The 20,790-nt window shown below is 41.5% G+C and overlaps 1 protein-coding gene across 5 annotated transcripts in view; it reads right to left on the minus strand.

The window, feature by feature from the left end:
* Positions 1–20,790, minus strand: part of NTRK2 (neurotrophic receptor tyrosine kinase 2) — a 270,677-nt gene that overhangs the window by 197,385 nt on the left and 52,502 nt on the right. For all 5 annotated transcript variants that reach the window (XM_042854541.2, XM_042854542.2, XM_065599437.1 and 2 more), the window contains exons 7-11: positions 18,723–18,855; positions 16,908–17,207; positions 10,968–11,000; positions 2,615–2,715; positions 993–1,092 (exon numbers count right to left, since the gene is read on the minus strand). In XM_042854541.2, the coding sequence (XP_042710475.1) occupies positions 993–1,092; positions 2,615–2,715; positions 10,968–11,000; positions 16,908–17,207; positions 18,723–18,855 (667 nt within the window). The remainder of the gene's footprint in view (positions 1–992; positions 1,093–2,614; positions 2,716–10,967; positions 11,001–16,907; positions 17,208–18,722; positions 18,856–20,790) is intronic.

Here is a 20,790-nt window from a genome sequence, read left to right on the forward strand (position 1 = left end):
TTTAAATCTCAGCTGCTCTAGGAATTCTCCCCGTCAAGAATCCCAGAGCTGATGGTACATCAGACAGATCTGAATGGCACAGTGTCAAGGCCCAGTCAGAGCCACAAACCATGAATGAGTTTTTATGGGATCGTTTTATGGGATGCATTGGCAGTGTGGCTTGGGGTCCCAAGAAAGATAAAGGGAGATGAGGGGCCTTAGGGTTTAGTTATCACCTTCTCCACAGACCCTCAGCCTAAGAACAAAACATGGTTACCCTTTGGTCCATAGTGAAATACTCCCTGATCACCTATCCTCACCAAGTGTACAAGTTCCTTTTATAAATACACCTCCTCTAACACCTACAGAAATGGTCAGAGGGAGTAGTACTGAAGGTTTAAACAAAAATAAAAGGTTCAGAATTTCACTCTCATCACCTCACAGAAAGGGCTGACTGCCATTTCAATAAGTACTACCTCCTATGGTGTGGTACTGCAATGTAAGCTCTAATGTGACGGGTGCAGCACTTGCAGTAGTACCCCAGTTGTTGCAGCAGTACCCCAGTTGTTGCAGCTCTAACCCTAACCTGCTTCCAAAATTGTAGTTTGAATTACCAAGTGTGGCTTTCATAATCCAATGCACATCAGAGTAAATTTCCTTTTTCTGGGGCCAGATTCTGCCATCCTACATTGAGTAACACCTTACCCCATGAATAGTCCCATTGGTTTTGCAGAGTAACGTATTACTAACGGACTTCAGGTGAAGAAAAAAAAAATCAGGCCAGCAGAGAACAGGTGATTGCTTAAACCATGTGTTTGGATCAGAGTTTGGTTCAAGGCCTTTTATTTCTGTATTTATCCCCCTCTGGCCAGCTCCTTGCCTACTGTTCAAGTGGACTGATATGTGATGGCACTCTTTCTAGACTTTCATTGGTACTTCAGGAGCAGAGGCATGTGGGGCGTGATGGTCAGACCTATGACAACTAAGAAACTTTAAGAAACAACACTTCTTACCTTTCATCCCAAACTTGGAGTGTCTTCCAAACTTCAGAATAATGAGCATTATCACTAGGCCAGTGCACACTAATGCTGCAATCCCCACCACAACATACACCTAAAGAGAGAGCAAGAACAGTTCAATTTGTTGCATGATGATGAACTGTCTTCAAAAGCAATTAACGTTTATTCAGAATAATCAAACTAGGGAAAGTTTTCTTTTAAAGGGAAAAAAAGACTGTCAGATCTAAGAGCACAGAGGGGACCATTATGTAGGCTCTCTCCCACCCTGCAGAGAACAGAGACTCTGCCAATTCCACATCCTGCAGAGGCCTCTTCATGGGTCTGGCACTGGGAGAGGAGACAAACTGGGTGAGATCGTCGGAGGAGGGGCTGAGTCAGAGGGCTGCATGTCATCCACCTCTGCAGCCCTATGGAGCTTTATCAGAAAAGATAATACAGTCTGAGGTATAACTTCCCCTGGGGCACAGCTGCTGACAAGGAAACCAGAACCAAAGCCACTGTGCAGCACAGAGCCTCTTCACAGATGGCCCTGACCTCTCACAGATCCCTCAGGATTCTGCATGGTATGAGATGGTCCCTTCTGTGCACAAATCCCACAAGGGACAATGTGGGGGTAGAGGAGGGGAGGTAATGCTCTGGAGATTTGCTGCCCCACCCAGACCCACGCCCACAAGTCTGAACTTCAGCTTCTACTTTGGGCCTTGATGTCCCTAACTGACAGTAACAGAATGGGGAAACTGATTTGAGATCACTCCCACTGTCTCATATCTGTTAACAGTTTTTTTATTTAATCCTGAACTTCTTTCCTCCTTCAATTCTATCGCCTGAGGTATTCCTGAATATTTTAAATTGAAAAAAAAAAAAAAAAAAAAAACAACCTGTATGTACTGAAGCAATATCTAGTTTGTAGCTCCCACAACTTTCTACTCTTCCATAGCTTACAATTCTCCCTCCCATTCATGTATCATGTATCCGTGCACAAGGCACAATTCTCCACTGCCTTCCACCTTGTAAAGTAATTTACACTAAATGTTAAACTGTCAGAATGACAGTGCTTTATATTCACTTTGTGCAGGTATAAATGATTACACAGAGGTAAGGAAGTGGGGAATTCAGGCCCACTGAATTAGCTGTTTCTACTAAAAATCTCCATGTTATCTTTTAATAGCAACCCCATGAAAAATGGTGCCAAAATACAGAATTCTAATTTGATTTTTCATTATAACATGACTTCACTATGAACAGCAGTTGACTACCAGGTTTATAAATCCAGTGAGAGAGCTTTTCAAATTACCTTGAATTTCAAGGATGTGAAAATCTCTTACTTTGTAAATAAAATTACTGTATTTTAGGTCCTCTGAAAAACAAAAACATTGCACGACAGATCATCTCTAAGAGTTGGTCAGAAAAGTGATGTAAATTAAATTTCCACTTTATTCAGTATGAAAAATCACGCACTCTTTTCCCCCTCCCCCCATTTTTTGGAAAGGGCATCTTGAACAATTCTAGCGACAGCAGGGGTACACTATTAGGTTAGTGTCCCATCACAGCTTCATCAGTTCTATAGTCAGAAAGTCTGCCAAGATTACAAACCAGGAAACAATGTATATACTTACAGTGATGCTATCTTCATTCTCTTTGTTGGAAACATCCGTAGAAGTGATTTGATTACTGTTATTCGTGGTGTCTCCAATATCATTAGGCGTGGTTTCATAATCTTAGGGAGGGGGGGAAAGATTGTCATCATTATTTCAGTTACTATAATACTGCAATGTTTGAAACATTTGCGACTCTTGAGTTCCTTGTAAAAGATGAATTGTTTCTATTTTATCAACTGAGCATTCTGCTGGGGGATCTACAAAGCCAAAAACTTCATTTGCTCCAGACGTTGCTTTTTAACCAACGTATAACCCGTCAACATCTTAAAAAATAGCATTTTCCTTTCAAATGTAATAATCCATTGCTTATTTCTTATGTAAAATTTCAGAGAATGGATCTACACTGTAACGTATACTACCGAGAGAAACTAGAGTTAAAGTTAAGGACGGACTTTTACTATAAACCTGGTTTTGGGTGCTTGTGACTAAAAACAAAAGACTGCCCTCAAGATTGAACTGTTGTAGCCTTATACTCAGCCAAAGCCCAAAGAGGAGGTTTTTTAAAAAAAAATTAGTTTGGGGACTTCTGGGGTATGTCTACATTACAGAAATAAATTGAGCCTCCCATCCCAGATAAACAGACTTGTGCTAGCTTGACTCAAACTAGCACGCTAAATATAGCAATATGGATGTTCCAGCTCCAGCAAAGACTGAGATAAGAACCCAAGCTCACATCCAGGGGGTCAGTGGGCTTGAGAGCCTGAGCTGCCACCCATACTGCAACACCTACCCAGCTATTTTTAGCACACTAGCTTGAGCCAAGCTAGTGCAAGTCAGTCTATCCAGGCCAGGGGTGAAGACAGGGGGACTCACTCCTAACTGCAGTGTAGAATTATCCTTTAATTTATTTTTGAGATTTTGGCAAAAGCCCATTTAGCTAGTTTTGAGTTGTCAAAGCGTGACGGGACAGATCGCCTCATGTTAAAAAAATTTAAACACATTATTCTGTGTACTTGGATAACTCAAGAACATTTTAGGTTCCAAATTGCTAACTTGCCATAGACTTAATCCTGAAAAAAGGTTTCGTGCCAGACATTTCTTAAATTAAATTTCTTCAGACATGATGGACCACACCTACTCTTAGTTCCAATGGATAAATCCAGAATAACTCTACTGAAAGAAGAGTTTGGCCCAACAAAGTTGTTGTTATTTGAAAACTGCACAATGGATTTATCAAATGCAGGATTTTCCACCAGCATTATTCCAAGATAACAAGGACTAAATACAAAACAAATGCAAAACTGTATTTATTTCTAGGATTACATACTAAAATGTGTGCATGTGTGTTAGAGAGAGAGAGAGAAACACATTCAAATAAATGTAATCAGTACAGTTATTGTAATTGTAATTCTAGTGTGATTATTTAAATAGGGTTACCATACATCCGGTTTTTCCCGGACATGTCCGGCTTTTCGGCAATCAAACCCCCATCCGGGGGGGAATTGCCAAAAAGCCGAACATGTCCGGGAAAAATACCGGCCGGGCACTTCCTCTCCCGCGGCTGCTCTGCTCCTCCCCGGACTCAGACTTCGGCTCTGTTTAAGAGCCAAGCTGCCCGAGCCAGCGCTACCGGCTTCGGGCAGCCCCTGTGCCTCCGGACCCTGCGCCGCCGGAGCAGAGCAGCTGGAGCCAGGGAGGAGAAGTGCCCAGCCGGCAGCTCGGGGTCCGGAGGCAAGGGGGGTTGCCTGAAGCCGGTAGCGCTGGCTCGGGCAGCTTGGCTCTTAAACAGAGCCGAAGTCTGAGTCCGGGAAGGAGCAGAGCAGCTGGAGCCGGGGAGGAGAAGTGCCCGGCCGGGGGCGCAGGATCCGGAGGCATAGGGGCTGCCCGAAGCCCGAGTGCTACCGGCTTCATGGTTTGCCGGGCAGCCTCCAGACCCTGCGCCCCCGGCTGGGCGCTTCCCCTCCTGGGCTCCAGCTGCCCTGGGGAAGCGCCGGCCGGGGGCGCAGGGTCTGGAGGCTGCCCAGCAAACCGTAAAGCCAGTAGCGCTCGGGCAGCCCTTTTCGCGTGGCTGGGAGGGAGGAGGGGGAGTTAGGGCGGGGACTTTGGGAAAGGGGCGGGGAAAGGGCAGAGTTGGGGCAGGGCTGGGGGTGAGAAAGGGGCGGGGCTAGGGCCCGTGGAGTGTCCTTTTTTTATTTTTTAAATATGGTAACCCTAATTTAAAAGTACAGTCAATCACAATTTTTTTCCTATTTATACTTTGTTTAAATCCAGAAGAAATTTCAATGCCAAAATTTTGTAAATGGAATTTGAAAGTGGGGTAGGATCATTAGTGCTGTTTCTGTTCTCAAAACTGCCACAGGGGAGGGGAGGATCTGCACTCTAATACACTTATCTTCGCCTGGCACTCAGTGACATTTTGGAGGGGTTAGCTGGGAATGCATCCTGCATCTCGTATATGGCTGTTATTAGGGGGCTGGGTTCTTTGGCTTTGTAGCATCTACATGGCTATCCTTGTCACCAGTTCAACATCTGGTTAAATTGGTATAAAGCAGCCCTGCCAGACCAAGCTGACCCTCCTAGGTCTGCACCAGAATAGGCCAAAGGCCAGGATTTAGTCCAGCTCTAACAGTCTGTGTGCAAAGGGGCTCACTAACAGTGCTTTCAGGAGACTCATTGTAATTTCCTGACTTTAACATTTAAAACCTCAACCATAATGTTGCCTTAAGATGATTTCCCCTCCCCGTTCTCCTCTATAGCTACATATTTGCAGCAGGCATCAAACTGTAGAGAAAAGCAATGGGACAGCATTCCTCATATTACACAGATTACACCTTGGCCCTGCCTGCATTCCCCATCTGCGCAAGCAGTATGGCATCCGAGAGGTGCTGTGCAGGCTGGCAGTTAATGTCACCTGCACTTTTGTCCTGCCACGTTACAAAGGGGTGGGGGTGTTCGACCTACCTCTTCTGAAAACAATCCCTACATCTGTTGCTGCATGAAAGGTCTAAGTGTACTTAGGTTCTTGTGGCTATAGCAGCTGGCTTTCTCTAGAAGTGAAGTTGTGAATGCCTTTATTATGGAAGCTTTACCCCTTTTATTCTTCTATTCTACTTCTATTGCAGGGGCTATTATAAGTTCTTGGATCTGTTTTCATAATACAAGAACTAATCACAATGGCAAGGTAAAACACACATTAATAGATACGAAAATATATCACAATATGACCATCACATTTTCAGAGGGACAAATTTTGGTACCAGAGGGCAGAATTTGGCAAGCAATTTTTGCCAATAAAGTTTACCCAGCTACATATCAGAAGGCCTGTGAAAGATTATCTGGAGGGACTTATCAGAAGCATATACGTTGTTCCATGTGCACATACATTTACTCTGACTCACCCACTGAGTTGGACTTTGAAACTTTAGGGCTTGATTCTTCACTGCCCTGTAACATTTGCAGTCATTTACCAGTGCAAAGTGTCAGCGTAAAATGAGCACACCCTTTGCAAACCTAATAGAATCATTTTGTGACACTGCAGTGGGTGTGGTTTTATCTGGCATACTTCCTTGTCTACCCCACAGACATGTTGAGAAGATTAACTATTTAAAGAATTAATGTAAAATGGTATGTAAATGCCAAATATTATTACCAACAAGACATCCTATATTACAAGTTCTAACCTTTGGATGGTAAGCATTTGTTTTAAAAACATTTAATGGAAAGTTTGGGGACTACCATATGCAGCACAGAGCCAAATCCAGAGGAATGGACCACATCCCATGTCAAAGGGCTTTCTCCACACAAAATCCTCAGCCCCACCCAGGCAGGCTGCCTGGCTCAACCACTAACACAAGGCCTAGGGAGGAGTAGCGTAAGTGTCCCCCTTTGCCTCTCATTGATAGACCTTGATCTGGCAAGCCTATGAAGTGCCATCTCATTAGTCACCCACACCAAATCCACAGTCTGACTACCAGAGAGAGAGCTGCAAAGACCTATCACAAAACTCTGAGGCATGCAGGGGTGTGTGGAGACACTCTTGGGTTTTTTTAATTGAAAATATTTTCCATTCCATCTCCTGGTTAACCCATCTACTCCATGTTATTTCAGTAGGATTAAGAGGTGTCCCTTTTGCATCTTGCTCAACTATCCCTATTATTAGCTTTCAAATTTACATTTACCGATCTGTAGTTTAATATCATCCCCATATGGTGGTCTCTCTCTCCCCCATCACATATCCAAGTGTCAGTATATGCCTACTCCCTCCTGAAGAGCCTAATCCTGTGAGCCACTGAGTACCCAGTCATCCACTGATGGAGTTGACAGCACTCAGAAACTTACAGGAGGTGTTTAGTACCTTGCAGGAGCAAGCTCTCAGAATCTGACTTTTTGTCCAAACTTTTTTCCTTTTACTGCTACTGTGACTCAGGAACCTTTTAGTGCCAACTGGAAAGGGGCAGAGAGGGGATGATAGGGGATTCCTGTTATCCTCTGAGTCTGGTTTTTACATTCTAGTAAAGAGGGTCATGTGAGGTCTCTAATAAAAAAAAAAAAAAAACCCTGTCTGGTCATCAATATCATTGTAAAATGTTTGTACAGACACTATATAAAGAGTTATGTGTATATATCGAAAATTATGTTCATAAGGTATGCAACCAACAAAAGTGAAAACAGATTGTCAGACAAGAGATGTTTATCCAGCTATCTGTTTATATGTAAGCAGGGGCAACCATTAGCATTCTAAGTCAAATGCTAACAAAGAGCTGGCAGAGATTTCAGAAAGAAACTAACAAGAAGAGAAAATAGCTCAGAGGTGAGGGAAGAGACCCTTTCTAGAGGTGCACATCAAAGGTTTGCTTGAGTATGTTTGGGGGGACAAAGGATATGCCTAGTCATCCCTCACCTCGGAAGTAAATGGACAGCGAATTTACTTCATGAAAGTGGGATCTCCCCCAGACTTTGTTGAAAACAGCAGCAAGAAATTTGAGTGAGATAAGCTTCTTTAGACAAGCAGGTAACTTGTTAGTTTAGGATCCAAAGAGCAAGTTATGATTTCGTTTTATATGTAGCCATTTGTTCCCAATATTCTTATTCACTATTACCTGAATGTTTGTTCTTTGATGATAAACTTATTCTTGTTTTCACTACAGAGCAGAAACTAATCCCAAAGTCATTTCCATGTTAAAGCGCTTCTACCAGTGACTCTCCCAAAAATTAACTTTACAGTATTTCCAGTCAGCTCACTTTCATCTCTCTCAGCAGCTCATCCCACTAAGTGAACCTATGGACTTGGAATAATTAAACTACAACGAGTCTCAAAGAAAGCAAGAATTAACAGTTAGTATCTCTTAGTTACTGAAAAATGCTCCAAGGACAATAACATAAAAAGGGGAACAATGGAAATATCAGAATAATATTGTTTTTGGGTAGGACTAGAACTTGCAGGCTCTTAAACAAGATACTGAAACACATGTATAACTGTAAGAATATCAGTAGTCCTTACTGAAGTTAATGGGACTGCTCATATGCATGAAGTTACGCATGTGCTTGAGTACTTTTACACAATGGGGGCCTCAGAGAATTATAAAGATCAAAACCAAAGTACATATAGGAAACGGTCCAAATTACCAAAAAAAAAAAAAAGCATTTGTCCCTCCTTGGGGAAAAAAAGGGAGGGGAAGCTATGCTTTAATATTTCCAAACCACTTAAAGACAATTTGATGCCCCAATTGCACATTTGCTAAAGTTTAATGACATGGAATGGAATGGAATGGAATCAAAGCAATACAATTTAAATCAGCTTAAGGAAACTTAAGTTATGGGCTATTTCATCCAAATAACCATATACTGAGCAAGATCAAACCCTGCCTAGACCATAAAGGGTAGTTTGAAAGCACTGCTGAAGATGGACTTTCACACTTAGTCAAATACAACAACAGTACACCTCTATCCCGATATAACTCGGGTTCATGTACAAGGTGGTAAAGCTCTGACATGCTGCTCTGAGCAGCGTGTAAAGGGTGCCGGGCCAGGTCGGGGCCGAGGGGTTGGATAACGGGCAGAGGGTCTCGGGGGCAGTCAGGGGCTCCCCCCCCCCTAAAAGTCTGGGAGGCAGGAGCTGTGGGGGGGCACTTTTGGGGGCCCCGCAGTCCCAGAGTGGCCCTGGGGATTAGCGGGGGGCCGGGAGCAGCCCACTCTGCTCCCCTTGCCCCGGTCCCAGCCATGTCGCTTGGGGGAGGGGACTTGGGGGAAGAGATCCCCCCTGCACTCACTAGCAGCAGCGGAAGTGGAGCAGCCCGGCCCCAGCCCGCTCCACTCTGCCACCTCCCAGCTGTGGCGCTCCGCTTCCCGCTGCAGGTGAGTATGGGGGCCATCCTTTCCCCAACCTCCCCGCACTCACCTGCGGCGGGAAGCAGAGTGCCACAGCTGGGAGCTGGGAGAGTGGAGCGGGCTGAGGCAGTGGTGCTCCGCTTCCCGCTGCAGGTGAGTGCGGGGAGGTTGGGGAAAGGACGGCCCCCGTACTCACCTGCAGCGGGAAGCGGAACGCCGCGGCTGGGAGGTGGCAGAGTGGAGCGGGCTGGGGCCGGGCTGCTCCGCTTCCGCTGCTGCTGGTGAGTGCGGGGGGGATCCCTTCCCCCAAGCCCTCCTCCCCCGAGCAACACGGCTGGGGCCGGAGCGAAGGAAGCGGAGCGGGCTGGGGCCTTGTCACTCCGCTTCCTGCCGCAGATGAGTGCGGGAGGCATCCTTTCCCCAACCTCCCCACACTCACCGACGGCCGGAAGCGGAGTGCCGCGGCTGGGAGGTGGCGGAGTGGAGCGGGCTGGGGCCGGCTGCTCCGCTTCCCACCGCTGCCGGTGAGTGCCTGTCAGGGGGTGGGGGGATAAGGGACAGGGAGCAGGGGGGTTGGGTAGGGGGTAGGGTCCTGGGGGTGATTAGGGACGGGGGTCTCTGAAGGAGGTGGTCAGGGAACAAGGAGGGCCAAAGCAAGTGCGATATAACGCGGTCTCACCTATAACACGGTGAGATTTTTTGTCTCCCAAGGACCGCGTTATATTGGGGTAGAGGTGTATTATATAAAAGTAGACAACTGTTTTGCAGATTTTTCTCCCAATATTTGGTCCTAAAATTCTTTGTGTTAAAACAAGATTCATCTCCTCCTTTTGGTACTTTTTACAACTTAATTGTAGAAGGATAGGCCCCAACGCCAACACAATCCAACTTCACAATGGTTACATGTAACTGTTGTTGGTTCATCTTGTAATAGTTTGGCCAGCCATATCAGAAGAGGCCAAAAAACATATTACTATCAGGTTAAAAAGAAGTTCTGTAACCTGGGATAAGGCAATACTTTATTAAGCTTGGATAAAGTTTTCAATAGCACCTAAGTCATACTGACTTTCAATTCATTATAAAAAAAAATTGTCCCTAACTCATGATGGGCAGCCCAGAGATGTTAGAGAATAACTGCAGGTTTACAAACTGCTCTGCTGTTACGATAGAGATTGGGTCTTCAGCAGGGAGGCGCTGACACATTTTGCCTAAATCAGCGTCAGCTAAAATACTCTGGGTTCAAAAGCATGACTTTCACTCAGATGTTAGCGGGTGCAAGTTCTGACTATACAAGAGAGACTGGAGAAAAGGGGAGTGGGAGGGGAGTAAAAATAGGGTGAAAAATGAGCAGAGAGGTGGAATGAAAAACCAATACAGAGAGACAGAGGAAACGAGTAAAGAGGGAAGAGGAAAAAAACAAGTTATAGGGGTGCTCACTTGTGCCAACCTCATTTTTTACTGGGAATTTTCCTCTCTCTGAGATGTAGCATAGGCTTCTCTATAGGTGGTAAAACATGCTTTTTATAAACATTGAATCATCAAAACGTTAACTTACAGGAGAAAAGATAATGAACTCAATTGCCCCCAAAAAATAGAACTTTGAAAGGATCACAAAAACTCCAAATCCAAGAGTCGGGACACCAATAGCTCTAATCCTCCATTTGGGGATATTTACAACCATTCTATAGCAGTGCATTTATGTTTCTCCTAGTCTGAACCAACAGCAGCAGAGAAAGCAATAGAAAGCTCTATTTGTATTCATTTATCTTAAAATAATATAAGGCAGGAAAAGAACTATCAAAATAAAGAACACTTGGTTCACGTTAAAATAATATTTAAGTTTAATTTAGGGCTTTGGAGCGGAGCCCGGAGCTGGAGCGCAGAGCAACTCCGGAGCAGTGGAGCTGCAGGTTTTTGCCTGGAGCTGGAGCGGAGAGGGAGCACAACTCCAAAGCCCTGAACAGTCCATCTTTCCATTTTTGAGTTTCTTAATTTGTCATTTCTTTTTTGTACATTTTGAAAAAAAGAAAATCAAAATATATACCATAAAGTTCAGGATCCAGGATTGGGCCACTACCTGAACAGGAAAAAGAAAAGAGAAAAAGTTTGTAAATATCTTGCAAATGTGCATGAGGAGTAATAGTTTTTAGGAATTCTGTTCAGAGATAAAAGCTTATTAGCCTTAGCAATTATATTACATGATATCAATTGTCCACAAATTCAAATAACCGAAATACATTGTACAGGCTTTTTATTCAATTACATTTTTAATTATTTTCAGAGACATGCAAAATGTCAACATTTGCTTCATATGAAAGATCTGATCGACACCTAGTCTAAACTGAGTTCTGGCAAAGGCAGTTATGGTTCCAAACTGGGCCAAATTCTGCTCTGTTACATGGGTGTAAATCTGGAATAACTGCAGTATGTACTATTCCCATTGAAAAATCAATGGCAAAACTGTAGTTAATATTAATGGGACCAGAATTTGGCCAGTTAACTTCAATGGGAGTGGCAATGACTTGGGTATTTGGCCTTGTAATCTATATAATAAGATTCCAGAAGTGTCACTTTCTCCATATCTTACTCTCAAGCCTAGAATGTCCATTAATCAGCATGAAGCGATGGAACCAGCTACAAGCATGGTTGAGAACTTTTTTGGTTCAGAATATCACCAGGTTCAACCACCAGTGATATTTGTGGTGTCACTGTCCAGTTTTTAAGTTCTCAGCCATTTTCAGCTTGTGTACACCTTACAAATTACACCCATATGACAACATGGCTTTTCACCTAGTTCTTAACTTAAATCACCATGAGGAAAAGCTACTTTAGAATTGCGATATTGTCAGCTGGCAGCATCTCACAAAAGAATAAGGGCCAAAGTCACTGATAGACTAAGCAGCACAACTGCATTAACTCTACGGGAGTTGCACTGCTAAGGATCCAATTTCATAGCTGATCCCACAGGCAAAACTCTCACTGAAGAGAATGAGAGTCCCACGTGCAGGGCAACTAGATAATCAAGCCCTTAGCCAACTAAAATAGACAAAACAAATCTACATTTTCCAATGTACAGTTCTGATGTCATTTTGTACCTGTTTTTTATTATTGCATATATCTGGGCATGATCCTGCAAATCTTCAGTGCACAGAACTCCTTCTGTTCATATTATAGCATCAATCTATTTCCACTTGGAAAGGGTTTTTCTATTTTACACTATATTTCAAGATGCTCATTTATGCTTATCTGATGTTTTCTATTGTATTGCGTAAGTCCTATACAGTAATCTCCTAATTAAGTTTATATATTTACTGTTTGTTCTACGTGGCTTGAAAATTTAATTAAAAACATATTTAAACCCTTTAAGTAGGAAGAACAAGCTCAATGGGCATGGTTCTGCTCGGATTTACACCACTGTACTTCAGGAGTAACTCCACAGCAGTAGAGTTACACTGGTACAAAGCCATCATAAATTAGGATAGGAACATAGTTAGTTGTTGCTTCTTTTCTTATGCTAAATGCTTGGGAATCTGTTGTGAGAAGTATGAGACTAGGAGCTGCAAAACATCTACAGAACGGCAACAGAGTATCAGGCTCAATTTTTAAAATGCCTTTGCAGATATTTTAATGCTTAGAGTTATAATGCAGATTAAGGTGCCCCCATGGGAATGGCCCCATCCAGGTGTAGAAATAAACATCAGGTGCAATGAGCATTTGTTATCTAACCTCAAGCTGCTTCTGATGGGGCTTCTCTCTTTTAAAATCTTCATAGATACAATTTTTTCCAATATTAAACATTCAAATTACGTGAAAAAGTTCTCAGGAGAGACCCAGTACACTAGCAGTTGTATATGTTTGCTATTCGCAATCTGGAGGAAACAAAGTATTTGGGCTAACTCATGAGCTCGATAACCTCAATGGCAAAACTGCCATTAGATGTTAGTGGGACTAGGATTTGACCCTCAGAATGAAATTAACTCCTGGTCCAACTAGGTAGCATTAGAGAAAGGATTAATTTAACCCACTAGACCACAGATTAATTAAAGCCTTAATCCCTGCCTGTGAGGTAAAGGCTAGGAAGTAACATATTCCATTCAGTTACCTTTTATGCTTACTAAAGCCTTCATCTGAAAACCCAAAAGTCCAGCAAAAGTCACATTTCTGTCTCGATATCCCCTTCATAAAATTATATCAGCTATTATTTTGATATTTCCATTTTTTTCTTTTCTTTTTTTACGTTATTGTCCTTGGACTGTATTTCAGTAGCTAAAAGATACTATCAATTCTTGCTTTCTGTGAAACTCTTTGTAGTTTAAATATTATTTGTCTTAGTCATTCCAAGTTATTCTCAGTTAGTGGGACGAGCCAATGAAAGAGGTAAAGTGAGCTGACTGGAAATACTGTATAATTTTGGGAGTCATCGGTGCTTTAACATGGAAATGACATCAGAACTAGTTCCTACTCTGTGATTGGATTTTTCATGGAATCATTTTCAGACACTCCTGTCTGTGGATGTGGGGTATCTTCTGAAATCAAGATCTAAAGGTGTTTTTTCCTCCTTAAAAAGGCTTTTTCAGACTCTTATGTTCATCTGGGAGCAAACTGAACATTTGCCCTTTAGATTGTCATGGGGTGAGGCAAAGCTAGCTGTGATGTTCCCCAGATAGAGATGTCTTAGGCTGCCATGATCCTGCAATGATGGGGTTCAGATTAGAAGATCTTCAGAGAAGTGACTGTCTTTGCATGTTTGGAAAGTGCCCAGCACACAGCGAGTGCTGCCATAAATAAAAATAAATACTAAAAAAAAATGACTTGATGAAGAATTCAACTGAGAAACCACATGATATAGGGGCCTTTTGAGATTATGTGACTTTTTAGGCAACCCTTTCCTGGGAGCATTATTATGGAACACTCCCTCACTATTCTAGAACAAACAAAATGTGTTTCGGATAAGGTTAGCTCCAGCTATGACGGCACTCTGTATCTATCTTGGCAAATAATAAATAAGGAAACTGTTATGTTAGGCAGCTGAACTAACGCACCTTGAACCAACATCTCCTACTTAAATATAGCCTCAAATATAGGGATAGTTGGTGGTTCAAAGCTGTACAAGTTTGAATGGTATTGATCCCACAAGCTGGATACACATCATAAGATACATGCTGTAAGCAGGGAAGGGTTCAGACTGATTTCTGCTAACTTGTTCACACAAAGATATCTGTGATTATATATGAGACCATGAACCAAAGCTCCAGATCACAGAAATGGGCCCTTAGTATTTAAAACAAAGGTTCTAGTGAATTATGTGGTTCACAGTGATAATTGCGATACCATTAATGTGCTCCAAGTACAAATCAGCTCTCTACCTTTATGCCTGCATTGTCAGCCAAGTATCCCATGAGAACGTCTGTTTTGCAAAGGGCACAATGTAGGCTGAGAAATTCTTGGCATGGACCCTATCTGCATCATGATTGATACAAGTTTAAGGTAGAGTATTATGTTGATATTGATGATCTCATGCTCGAAAGCACTTGATGCTTCATTTTTATTTATTTTAATCATTCATTTTAATTTCTACAGTTTATGGGTGGGGTGTTTTTTTTATTTGTCTTTCTTTTTATCTTCAGTGCATTTGCCCATAAGTGATGTAAGAGTCACAGAATCAGTTCAAAGCTTGATGAAGATACGTCACCCCATTAAACACCAGGGCTGGTATTTAATTTCTATCATGCAGGCATGGAAATGAACATAATGCCTGGGTGTGGGCCTATCTTCATGCTTCATTGTACAGTATGTTAGACAGACAATGAAACTACACAGTAACGATATCACTGAAAAAAAAGCCTTTTAAGGGCTACAAAACTTGTGGTTGTGCTTTAGATAGCAACAATAAAATATTAGTGAAACATAAGGAGATTCTATTTTTTACTTTTGACTTTATTTCAGCTTCCAGGGCAGGAGAGTTGGGAGTGTAAAAAGGAGGAACCTATATCAACTCTGTAAGATCTGCTAAAGCCCAGTGTCACAAATAGCATTCTGTAGAAATCCCATAAAGAAAAACTTTTTAGGAGTTTGCCTGGGTAGATGTTTCTTCCTGTTGTTAAATTTTAAGACTGGTTTGTAGCCACACATCACATATGTAATGATTTTTAAGATAAGAACATCCTGTCTGTGCTTATGATAGTCTCTTCTACAATGTATTTATGAAACTTAGTTTCCTCAGAGAACAGGGTTATGCTTACAGAACACAACATGGATTTTCTCTGAGATTTAAAACTTTATTATGAATTAAAAACTGAAGGAATAAACAAACGCTGCCTGTATAAATGGAAGGATATGTTAAAGTCTGATTTATAATTAAAAATGCCACTACTGGGAAAAAAGGTTCAAGTTTTTAACCTAAAGGAGAAAATGTGCCAATAAAAGGCAGTTTGTTCAAAGAAAAAAATTCACTTTAAGTTCAAAGTAGCCTTGTTAAACTTATTGGGAAAACTGTTTATTCTTCTAAGCGAATGCAGCCAAGTTAATATCACTTTCCATTTTAAACAGTATGTATGTAAAGTGGACTGTTTTATTGAATTGTTATAATGCACTATTGGAAGCTGCCAGTAGCTGAAACCATGGTCTGTTCCTGTAACAATTTTATTAAGGAAAGGACTCTAGGGGGAAAGGGAGGAGAGAAGCTTCCTTAGAGCAGCAGGAGTAACTAGAGCTCTGTGTGTCAGTTCTGTATCTACTCCTACTCAAGCCTGGAAGAGAACTGTCACATACCTCATTGTTTCAGTTAAAACAGCTTGCTACAAGTACTGAATATGGCATGTATTTTCACTAGTGGTAACTTGTAATGAAGGTGAAAGAAATTAAAATCTGAAAGACTAAATAGCCAGCTCCTCTATCACTGTGAAATAAATTACATAGGACTGGACATCACTATTTCAACTGACATGTTATTGCTACTTAATGTTTAGGGAAACTGAAATGTACACTAGTGCCCAGATTTTCTGATACAAATGTGCAGTTTCTTGCACAAAAATGCATTTTTGCACACCTGATTTGCACACATTTGCACACCTGATTTCCCTATTCAATCAGCGTAAGTTTTCATACCAATGGGCAGATGGTTGCCTGCCATTTATCCCTACAATTACTGTACATGTATTTTTGAAGATCTGGGAATAAAGCATCAAACCAAGGCAAACACAATACATTTAGTGTAATCCCTGCAGTTTATTGGGTACCTATCATATCCTGACTCTGCCAAGGATGCAGTAAAGAGGATTGATACATAGCGGTTCTCAACCTATTTATCATTGTGGGCCACATATATAGCTCTCAGTATGTTATATGGGCTGCATCCATACATACTGTATGGCCCTAGGGATGTCACGTGGGCTGCAGCTGTGTGCTGACTGGGCAGAGAACCACTGATATGGACCAGTAACAGTAGCCATCTTGTCCCTCCTGCCTCTTGGTTACTTATTTTCTCCCTTGCTCCCTCTGGTGTCCTAAGAATGTATTGGTATCTACATGCTGTACTGCACTGCAGAATTTTCATTATCTTCTATTTTCTCTAGACACTTGTACATGGTCTTATGGATACACAGCTTAGTCCTAGTCCTTCCTAAAGCAGAGCACCCCCTCGATTCATATTGAACTAGCGTTCAACATTTGCGGGATCAGTACATACATGTTTGAAAAAATACATAAGAAAAATGTTTGTTTGTTTTTTATTTTGTCTGGGCATGGAGAAAAGGCATGGAGAGCAGGATTCGTGAAAGAGAGCTACTATGAGGCTCACTTCATAAAATCTAATTGACAAGCAAAATTTTCAGATGCAAGGAGATTTAAAAAAAAAGCAGTTATCTGTAAATATCTACAACAAATTATTTTAAGAGAAAACTTTAAGAGAAAAATAAACTGGCCAGCAGTACTAGCTCTACACAATCCTCAAGATGCCATTGCTAATATAGTAAAGAGTACTCACCATCTCCAGGCATTGACATGAAATGAGCATCAACCCTTTTTTCATCTTCTCCATACTCGTTCTTCGCCAGTAAGGTATAAGCACCATTGTTCAAATGGGTAGGGTTGTCCAACTGAAGGCAGCCATGGTATTCACTTTGATTGCTAACATGTATTTTAGTACAGATGTATTCAGACTCATTCAGTATAGCCCCTTCATAGAACCACTGCAATGAGGGCTTGGGGTTCCCTTTCACAGTGAATGGAATACACCAGTGGTGGTCCGGGGTTGGAGGTTCAATAAATGTGATATTTGGTGCAACTATATTGAAAAGAAGAGTGAATAACATCAGAATATCCTAAACACATTTTTCCCCTCAAATTCTTGAGGGCATTTTTTAAAATCATTAAAGCTAAGAAATTGGCAGCTTTGGAAACTACAGCCTTGTGCTTATGGGTGTAGATATTCATATAGGAAGCCATCATGTGTGAACTTAATTCAGACCTGAAATGGACAATACCTCAATAAAGTTATTCTTTAAAATTAGATGTGTGAACTGGTTCCAATAAAACAAGAACCAACTTTAATAAATCATGCAAGTTCAGTAAAAGGTTTTTTATTACTCCTGTTTTTAACCAAAGCACTTAAGTATTATTTTAAAAAGGGTATTTAACAGTTGGCCGGAATCAGGTGTACTGGAAATACATTCAGATAGGCATGAAAACTTCTAGATGATTTTCATCATAGAATCATGGAACAGACCTATTAGTTCATTCACTGAATTCCCCTGCTAATTAATGCAGGATCATTTCCCATAGTCATTTTCTAGTACTTTGTCCAGTCCAGTTTTAAATTGTTATGGGCTTCTACTATTTCCCTTGGGAGGCTATTCCACAGCCTTGTACATTATCTCACTGTCAGGAAGTTTTCCTTGATATTCAGACTGAATTTTCCTTTGTTAATTGCATCTAATTACATCTAGTTATACGTCCTTGTACCAATCACATTGGTGCCAATCCAAGATTCCTTGTTTACACCATTCCAGTATTTGTAGCATATATCCTTTCCCTTAGCTATTTCATACCCAATTTGAACTATAAAATCATATGAAATTAATCTATAGCTACTTCTCTAAGATTTTTCTCTAATAAGCAAGCTCATTTTTAATAAAATGTGGGTTTGATCTGGATGATCAATATCTGAAGCTTGTAAAAACAGCCTACTTAATTCACTTAAGATAGATTCATATGGGAGCTTAGAGTTAAGGGGTCAATGTTTTATCCCCTGTGCTCATCCTCTTCTCCTGGACTTGACAGATAAATAGATTATTTCAAGGCTAAGGACTAACTAATATATGCCTGGGAAAACTAATGTTAAAAGCTGATTTTTTTTTAATTAAAAAAAAATGTATCAGGGTTATTGGCTTAGATGAAAAGTTTTAAAATCTCAAATTATTAACAACAATTTGATCCCCGTCTTTGATGTGTGGGTATTTTTATATGCATATAAAATACACATGCACCCAGGCACCTTTTCACATTTAGACTGCCATTTGAACATTTTGGACTTCAGAAATTTACTTTTGGCAGTTCAAACTGGAAGTTGATAGGCAGCTATGAGAGCACATATATGTAAGGGCAGAGTAATGAAGGGACACTACTACACAACAACTGCTGGTTATGCTGTTCCTCAGCATTAAAAGCAATGCAGTTCATACACTTAGGTGACATTCTTGTTTCAAAACCTTGCAGGCCCAACAGAAATATATACCCCAAATATTTTGTGCTGATGTAGTTTAGACAGCAGCTGAAATTGTATGCAAGCCTGTTTACGTACAGAACACCACAAGGTCAGCAGAAGCTTGGTCTTCTCCCACAATATTTTCTGCTATACATGAAATCCGTATTCCACTGTCCTTAGACGAAACATTCCTTATGGTTAGGGAAGCAGGATTCTTACTTGTATTGCTCTACAAACAAGAAGAAAAAGTATTTGGCTTAAACAGAGTGTAGAACAAGAGAGACGCTGGGATTAGAGTCCTTCAGTTACCCTTCCTCTTAACCTTATTGCTAGAAACCGGAGTATTATATTTGCACAACATTTTATTCCATGTTGTAAATCAATGTACTGGGCCTGATTCTGAGGGTCTGTGTTGATTTACACACATATAATCCCACTAAGGAGGATGCTGATACATGCCTTCCTTCTACTTCACATCAGGAATAAATCAGTGTAGAATTTGGCTGGTTGAGTTATACCCCTCAGTTGTACTAGTTGAAGGAAAAAGGGAATATTTCCACTCTATACACTGCACAACCTCAATTACTCAAAAAATCTCAAAACATCCCAAACTTTCAGATAACTAGGGATGTGAGCCAGAAGCCCAAGTGCAGATGTCAAAGTCAAAAGAGTGGACACCCCCAATCACTTGGCTCCTCTACTCCCTGTCCTGTCATATCCAATCCCTCCCTTCATCTGCCCTTGCTCCATGTGGCCCTAGTCTACAATCCTCCCAGCTCCCACTCACTTCATCCCTCATTTTGATGCTTGGCTCACCCTCCCTCTCTCCAGTCCCCTACCGTGGCTCTGGATTACTTCTATTTCCATGTTGAAAAGGCTGACTCCACTGCCTCTGACTTTCTTTTGTTAACTACTTCATGCAATTTCTAATTTTGGACTCACTTTCCCATTTACCATTTTATTAACCATATGGGCCTGGAGCCAGACCCTCAGCTGGTGTAAAACAGCACAGCTCCACTGGCTTCAGTGGAGCACTGCACATCTACACCAGCTGAGGATCCGGCCCCTGATCTTTTCCAGTCTCTCTCTCTCTCAATTCTTGATCACCACTTGTTTTTCTTCAAATTTATTACTCTTCGCCTTTCTTCCACCTCATCATTTACTCCTAAGGTTCATCTCTGCTCTCATTTCCTCTTAATCTTGCTCTCTCTCCTCCTATACTCCTCCCAATCAATGCTTTACTGTTACCTCACTCTGGACTTTATACCTTTACTCCTGCTGTGGGCTCGACATGGTCTCCCACACCTTGACTACCAAGTTCCCGCTCTCCTCCCTCAGCTCTCTCTTGAAAACCTCTTCCTATCTTTAATCCTTCCTACAGTAAGTTGGTTTCTTCCACCACCTGAACTAAGGCCCATGTTTTCCCTTACGTGTGTTTGACCATAGGCAGATAGAAAAAAAACCCACAGTTATTGCCTCAATGTTTTGTAAAGCACTGTGTACAGCACTAAATAAATCATAAAAATCACCATATGTGCTGCAAAATTAAAGTACATTGGGATGAACTACAAGCAAACTGGCACTCTTAAAACAAAAAAGTTTTGCTTCTGACCTCTTAAATAGGTTTCTTAAAATGACCTCTAGTTTGTCTCTCTGGTTTTTAATTTCATGTGAAATATAAAGGAACTTTTTTTAAAATTAATAAACAAACAGTTAGGACTATTGCTTTAACATCGTCCTTTGCTAGGATTCTTCTTAATATGGAAAAGAGAAGACTGAGAGGGGACATGATAGCAGTTTGCAGATGATACCAAACTGGGAGGGATTGCAATTGCTTTGGAGGATAGGGTCATAATTCAAAATGATCTGGACAAATTGTCTGAGGTAAACAGGATGAAGTTTAATAAAGACAAATGCAAAGTGCTCCACTTATCATAGAATATCAGGGTTGGAAGGGATCTTAGGAGGTCATCTAGTCCAACCCCCTGCTCAAAGCAGGACCAATCCCCAGATAGTTTTTTACCCCAGTTCCCTAAATGGCCCCCTCAAGGATTGAACTCACAACCCCGGGTTTAGCAGGCCAATGCTCAAACCACTGAGGTTTAGGTTGGACATTAGGGAAAAGTTCCTAACTGTCAGGGTGGTTAAACACTGGAATAAACTG

This window comes from Chrysemys picta, chromosome 6, assembly GCF_011386835.1.
Source record: "Chrysemys picta bellii isolate R12L10 chromosome 6, ASM1138683v2, whole genome shotgun sequence".
Lineage (NCBI taxonomy): Eukaryota > Metazoa > Chordata > Testudines > Emydidae > Chrysemys > Chrysemys picta.